Genomic DNA, 7,500 nt, shown 5'->3' with positions numbered 1-7,500 from the left:
GTGGTGTGATACATGTCTCTTTCTGCCCGTCTCCTTCAGACTTTTCAGCAGCCTAGGCGAACTCCACACCATTTCTCAGAGGAGTTACGGCACCACCTTCAGCATCCGCCCTGGCAGCCGTTACCCTGTGACACGACGCAGCCCCAGCCCGGGCTCACCCGACCGGGGGGACCCTCTGGGACGCTACTCGGGCTACGGCCTTCAGCCTTCGCCGACCACACCCCCGCAAACCATCCTCAAATCCTCCAGCCTCAGTCTACCCCAGGAACCCAAGGAGGTCCGCTTTGTGATGAGGAGCTCCAGCGCCCGATCCCGCTCTCGTTCGCCGTCGCCTTCCCACTCCCCGGGTCTGGGCTCCCCCCTGCTGGCGCTCAGACCTTTCCACCAGAAGCCGCTCCACCTGTGGAACAAGTACGATGTGGGGGACTGGTTGGAGAGCATCAACCTCAGCGAGCACAGGGTGGGCTTCCAGGAACACGAGATCGAGGGCTCCCACCTGCCGGCGCTGACCAAGGACGACTTCACCGAGCTGGGCGTGACACGAGTGGGCCACCGCATGAACATTGAACGAGCGCTAAAGCAGCTGCTGGAGAGCTGACCCCCGCCCCCAGCTCCAGTTGGGGAACAGAAGAACAGTACGCGATATCGGCCCTCCTCTCTACCTCCCACGAGGCCTCCACGAAAGAAAGAAGCCTTTATCGCTTCGAGTAAAGGAAGAGTTTTCAGTCCAATCAGAAAAAAAGCTCAGTTGCCTTTCAACAACGTTTCTACAGAGATCAACAACCACCACCACGACGTGTCTCCTCGATATCTGCTGTGGTTTTCAAAGCCCAGGACTTGGGAGCCCAGGGGGGGTGGCACAGGAGAAGCCCCGCCCCTTCGCCTTGATACCCAGACTGTGCTCTCTTCTATTTGGAGAATGTTTAACCAACACTTGTGGCTTTTGTTCCATAATCAACTATTTTGCTTTTCCAAAGGGAATATGATAAGATGTATTTAATAATAGCTTTGTGCAAAAAAAGGAATCTGCACCTGTTCTTAGTTTTTAGTATAGCGAAATAATAGTTGACCCATTTCTACCAGTGATATATATATATATATATTTGAAAGAAAAATATGAAGATGATTTTGTCATACACTTGTGTTCAACTGTAGCATTTTGTCTGACCATCTTCCTTCAAACAAAAAGGGCATACCCAAATGTGTCTAGTCCCAATAATGTGATTGGCTCTCAACTTCATCCTCTCCTTTGAAACACTAGCCTTCCCATAGTTACTTTAGCATCCACACTCAATTCAACATGGAAGTAAAACTATCAAAACAAAAAGTTAGTACCTCGGTTTGCGATAGTAATCTCTTCCAAAATGATGAAACTGTTCCAGACACCAGTAACTAGTTGACGTACATACAGAATGATCAAGGAATATTTCATTCAATACTCTCAATAGTAACAAGGTAAAAGTGATCCATGTTTTAAAAAAAAAGAACAATTCTGAAGAGTGAGATCAAATACGGTAAATGTTCTTTTCCCTGTTTACCATTTGATCAACTAACCAGAGTAGTGCATTTCATATTGCTTTCTGCACAGCTAAGACTTTGAACAAAAACACAATACTTTCTAACTCTGGTCAAATTTAGTCACTTTTTTACTCCAGCAGATGATAAAACACTAACAAAGTGTCGATACAAGCAGTGAGTGTGCCACAAGCTCACTGATGTGAAGTGAAGTGAATTATATTTATATAGCGCTTTTACACAGTGAAACCCAATATGTAATTTTTACATTTAAACCGATGTGGGTGACACTGGGAGCAGGTGGGTAAAGTGTCTTGCCCAAGGACACAACAGCAGTGACTAGGGGATTGAACCTGCAACCCTCAAGTTGCTGGCACGGCCGGCTCTACCAACCGAGCTATACCGCCAATACTGATGCATCATTGTTGGCAAAGGTAGAGCTATGCTGATGTTTGTACTCTTTTAGTTTAATACTGTTTTTCACCTTCTTTATCAGATATCTGTGTTGGCCCTGTGATGAGGTGGCGACTTGTCCAGGGTGTACCCCGCCTTCCGCCCGATTGTAGCTGAGATAGGCGCCAGCGCCCCCCGCGACCCCGAAAGGGAATAAGCGGTAGAAAATGGATGGATGGACCTTCTTTATCAAAGTGTTGGCACTATTCTGTAGAAAAAGAAAAGGTGCAGACACACGTGGGATTCAAAAAGACTACTTTGTTGCTTGCAATGTACCAAAACTGGGACGAAGAAAACAATCTTATAAAATTTGGGGCGTACGAAAACCGAGGTACTACTGTAATTAATATTGGTTTTGTAAAATTGCTCACTTTTTACCTCGGAATATTTTTTTTCTGTCTAGTTCTAATAGTCTTTCGTTAAAGTCAAATAGAATATTTCTAATGGCGAAGTAAGAACCTCATTGATTCAAACTTATGTCAAATACTGTAGTCCAACAAATCATTATTGTGCTTACATTTAATCTGGTTCACTTTTAACATAATCAGGTATGAATAATATCTGACATATTAATAATAAATAGAGAGGCCAATAAGGTCAAAGAGCCAAAAGCCCAAGGCTGTAAAGTAATGATGAAGTTCATCTTTAGGATCTCTAAGAAGTCAGCCCTGGTGTTTGTTGGTGGACTTTTGAAGTTTTCTTGCCTGAAGAAAGGGAACATGTCCGATATGGCGATGGAGAGTGTCTCATTGACTTAACCCCTAAACTGTGAAGACCAGGCATGGGTACAATCATGACAACATATTGGCACAACACCACTAAAAACAGGCCGGTTGGAAGAATAGTACTCACTGTGACCTCTTTTGTTCCACTCTTTTGTTTTCCTAACGTCTTTCTTGCTCCTTTTGACACTGTGGGTAGATTTTTGTAGCGTGTGAAACATGACAAAAAAAGAAGTGTCCTGTCCATTCTAAACATGTAAATATATTTGCTATTTTGAATCACAAGCAATGTACATACGATAGATTTCCTATACATTTTTGGAAAACAACTATATATAGATCTATATATATATATATATATAATATGAATGTTTGGCATACAGTATATGCATAGTTAACCACCTGTGGAAAAAGGTGAGCAGATTTTATTCTTTTTATGACCTTTTCAACTATGAACTCTACTACAACTATAGGGGATGATTTGCACAAAACAAAGTGACAAGGTGCTAACATAGACATCGTCCGAGTGCATGCGTGCATCTGGATCCCCCAAAGAGTGTGTGTGCCTCCTTTTGTGTAATGTTGGATGAAGGCAGACAAGGACAGTGCTTGCTAGTTTACATCAATGTATATATTTGGTCCACGATAGCCTTACTGTACATCAGATTCCCACTAGTGGCTGTGACACACACACACACACACCATTTAGTTATTATGAGCGGATTGATTGCAAAAGACTTAGTTTACACTGTGGACACATAGTATCAGGACGTGAGAATGGAAGCAAATATGGACTCATGCATTGCATTTAGAGCAGCAGATCCAGCATTTGTCTGCCTGTGCCTTTCACACAGAAACCCCTGCCATGTGGAATATTGCAACACTTAGGGGGCGCTTTCACACACAATCATGGAAATATAGGCCGGAACAGCGACCCGCAGAGTAAGTGTAAAAGGAGTTGACCAAACGGAGTATCTGGCATACAGTATAAACCAGGGGTAGGGAACCTATGGCTCTAGAGCCAGATGTGGCTCTTTTGATGACTGCATCTGGCTCTCGGATAAATCTGAGCTGACATTGCTTAACACGATAAGTAATGAATAATTCCACTTGTAATCACAGTGTTAAAAATAAAGTTCAAAATATAAAACATTCTCATGCTTTTTAATGTTCAAGAAGTTGCGTTAATGGTAAGTAGTAATTTATTTATTATTGGTTAGTGTGGGGCTTGCCCTCCTGGGAGTTCTTCAGACCACCAAGCACCAACATGAGAGCCTGTTTCAGGGTTACATTATTGTTTTATGTTTCAATAAGTCTCTCAGTTGCTTTCCAGCAATTGTCTTTTTCTCTCTCGCTCGCGCTCTGGCTATAATTCACCCCGTCTCTCCTCCTAGGCTGCTGCTTATAACAGAGCGACAGGTGATTAGATAACAAGGCCCAGGTGGGCCATCTACGCACCTGTCGCTGATTTCGAGGCCGGTCCTGGGACACCCAAGTTTACTGCAGGCCCACAGGCCACGCCCCCACCACAGTTAGCGTCAGAATAACAATGTTATTACAAAGAATAAGAGACCTATTCTAATCTAGAAATGTTGGTCTTACTTAAAAATGCAGGCGTTTACTTGTGTTCAGTGTTATAAAAATATTATATGGCTCTTACGGAAATACATTTTTAAATATTTGGCTTTCATGGCTCTCTCAGCCAAAAAGGTTCCCGACCCCTGGTATAAACAGTACAGGCCAAAAGTTTGGACACACCTTCTCCTCATTCAATGTGTTTTCTTTATTTTTACAACTATTTACATTGTAGATTGTCACTGAAGGCATCAAAACTATGACACGTAAAGTGAAAACCCTTTCAGGTGACTAACTCCTGAAGCAAACGGAGAGAATGCCAAGAGTGTGTAAAGCAGTAATCAGAGCAAAGGGTGGCGATTTTGAAGAAACTACAACATCAAACATGTTTTCACCTTTTTTGTTAAGTACATAACTCCGCATGTGTTCATTCAAAGTTTTGATGGGACAAGCTACAATGGAAATAGTCATGAAAATTAACAAAAATAAAAGAGGAGAAGGTGTGTCCAAACTTTTGGCCTGTACTCTATGTTCTACAGAAGGGTTGAGGTCAGGGTTCTCACGTTCAAGATGTTGTTGTGTGGGATTTCTAGTTGTTCCCATTGCAAGAAATGTGGAAAGCCACACATTAAGATCCGCTTTCACACCTCCTCTAGTTTTCCACGTCACTGTGAACTACGGTGAAAAGGTCAACCTGGCAATTTTTCAAACATATTCCATTGAACACCCTGTTGTGTTGAAAGCAATTGTGGAAGTCTGACAAGTATGTGTGAAAGCACACACATAAGTTGATCAAGAAAAAAAAGGTGCAGGTGAATAGATGCCAGGCTCTATTTTGTGGTTTCGAGCTTCACTGCGTAGTCCCCTGTGTCTTGTCTTTTTTCCTCCAATTTGAATAGGGACGAGGACAAAAGGAAACCGTGCCAAAAAACTTTGAACTGTATATTTGTCTTTAGGACTATCTTAGTTGCAGCATTTTGAGCCGTTTCAGACTCAATAATATGGTGCCATCTCCTGAAAACCTTGAGAACTGCAGACATTGAATAGCTTGCTCACTCTTTTCTTAGCAGACGTCACTATTCTCACATGTACGTGAATATATACACAAGCTTTACATTTGCTTGGAATTCATCTTTTGAGAATGACATTGGCGTTATTTGCAGTTTATGTGAAACTTTTAGAGGTTTGGGTTACCGACAAGATTGTTTCTTACCATAAACAATGGTGACCTGATGCATCATTTGGGCTAATCAGTTCAGTCAAGGCTTGTTTTCTGATCAAAGCACAATCCACATAGTGAAAGAGGGGGGTGTATAAAACATCCACTGATCTTATCATGTAAGGGTTCTTATTAATATTATTATTAAGGTTTTTTTGTGCCCCCTCTCCTTGTTTGCACTGTGAAGTTTGGAGTATCGCTGCAAGGTCTCAGCCTTGTCTTGCTGCCCATCATTAAGCTACAACACAAATGAACTTGGAGGATGCTACAAGTCTGAGATGTTGTTGGCGATACGTTTGTTTTATTATGTAACACATTTATAATTAAAACATGAACTGCTAAGTCAGTGTCTCAGTAGATTTATTCACATTTCACACTGGACAAGACAGTACAGTTGTATTAAATATGTATGACCACGCTGCTGCTTCAGGCAGGACTATTTGATTCATTGACTTTTCAATTAAAGGCCAACCTAAAGCATAAAAAGGAGCGGGCGCTGCACTCCATCCTCAAAATCACAAATGATGGCTTTTCTTTGCTCCGAGTGGTTCCCATTCATCGTAACTGCTGTATAGCTCTTAAGCAAACATTTAATGTTCTTCAAATAAAATAGCAAGTTACAAACTATTGACAACACAAATCTTGTCATAAGATTAAAAGTACATTCTATTGGCAAGCATATACCGTATTTTTCGGATTATAAATCGCAGTTTGTTTCATAGGTGCGACATATACTCCGGAGCGACTTATGTGTGAAATTATTAACACATTACTGTAAAATATCAAATAATATTATCTATCTCATTCGCGGAAGAGACGAAGAAAATGTCAGCAAACGTCACACACACGTCAAGCAATAAGAATTTGGCGGGGGAGGGTCATGGCAGAAGTGCATTGTGGGTCATGGAATGCTATATGCTACTGCCGTAGCTATTAAAATAGATAATTTCAACGTTGGCGGTAACTTATAAAAACTGAGAAGGGCTGAACAAAAATGACACTGAAAAGGAAATCATGTACTGCCGATTACAAGCTGGATGTAGTGAAATATGCAGCAGAAAACGACAAGAGGAAGCGGCGCATACCTTTGGAGTTGGCAGAGTTGTTTAGAAGCGACATCGAGGAAGAAGATTTCATGGGATTTATCGATTAGGAGTGACAGATTGTTTGGTAAAGGTATAGCATGTTCTATATGTTATAGTTATTTGAATGACTCCTACCATAATATGTTAGGTTAACATACCAGGCACCTTCTCAGTTGGTTATTTATGCCTCATATAACGTACACTTATTCAGCCTGTTGTTCACTATTCTTTATTTATTTCAAATTGCCTTTCAAATGTCTATTCTTGGTGTTGGATTTTATCAAATAAATTTCCCTCAAAAATGCGACTCATACTCCAGTGCGACGTATATATGTTTTTTTCCTTCTTTATTATGCATTTTCGGCCAGCGCGACGTATGCTCCGGAGCGACTTATAATCCGAAAAATACGGTACTTAACTCAAGAAACTTTGTCAGGGCAAATCAGGGCTCTCCCGCTTTACTTTGTCAACTTCAGAGTCCGAGGTATTGTCGTTCTTTTCCAGCTTAAAGTTCTGCAAGACAAAATGTCAGCAGTGTAGTAGAAACACTAACATTTTATGCATTCCCAGGTTAGCAGTGGTAAACAAAAGATGCTATTTTCATCAAATGCTGCAATATTGTTCTAATTTTATTAAGTTATGTATTTGAAACTCACCTCTAATTCTTGCATGACTTCATCCACAAAATCCCTGGGGTTTTGCTTGTATTCCATGGCTCTCTTGATCATGTCCCTGAACATCTGTTGTGATGAGTCACACTCAAGTTTATTGCTGTACTCCAATGAGGGCACCATAATCAAGAAGATCTCAAACCTTTACGACGTTAGTGCCATCTGCTGCGGACACAAAGTAAAACGGGAGCCCTTGCTTCTTGGCAAAGTTGAAGCTTCGTTGTGTCACTTCGAGATGAACTGCCAATATGAACAAATAG

General features: G+C 41.5%; 2 protein-coding genes across 6 annotated transcripts in view; one reads left to right on the top strand and one right to left on the bottom strand.

Moving 5' to 3' along the window:
• The window catches only part of shank3a (SH3 and multiple ankyrin repeat domains 3a), a 444,336-nt gene extending 438,510 nt beyond the window's left edge, over positions 1-5,826 (top strand). For all 4 annotated transcript variants that reach the window (XM_061896187.1, XM_061896188.1, XM_061896191.1 and 1 more), the window contains one exon: positions 40-5,826. In XM_061896187.1, the coding sequence (XP_061752171.1) occupies positions 40-598 (559 nt within the window). In that variant the 3' untranslated portion in view covers positions 599-5,826. The remainder of the gene's footprint in view (positions 1-39) is intronic.
• A 1-nt stretch (position 5,827) lies between these two features.
• The window catches only part of rabl2 (RAB, member of RAS oncogene family-like 2), a 12,400-nt gene continuing 10,727 nt past the window's right edge, over positions 5,828-7,500 (bottom strand). For both annotated transcript variants that reach the window (XM_061896193.1, XM_061896192.1), the window contains exons 7-9: positions 7,383-7,480; positions 7,226-7,309; positions 5,828-7,082 (exon numbers count right to left, since the gene is read on the bottom strand). In XM_061896193.1, coding sequence (XP_061752177.1) covers positions 7,002-7,082; positions 7,226-7,309; positions 7,383-7,480 — 263 coding nt within the window. In that variant the 3' untranslated portion in view covers positions 5,828-7,001. The remainder of the gene's footprint in view (positions 7,083-7,225; positions 7,310-7,382; positions 7,481-7,500) is intronic.

This window comes from Nerophis ophidion, linkage group LG03, assembly GCF_033978795.1.
Source record: "Nerophis ophidion isolate RoL-2023_Sa linkage group LG03, RoL_Noph_v1.0, whole genome shotgun sequence".
In the NCBI taxonomy this organism is placed as follows: domain Eukaryota; kingdom Metazoa; phylum Chordata; class Actinopteri; order Syngnathiformes; family Syngnathidae; genus Nerophis; species Nerophis ophidion.
Note: the sequence above shows the minus strand (reverse complement) of the source record. Positions and strands in the feature narration are given on the sequence as shown.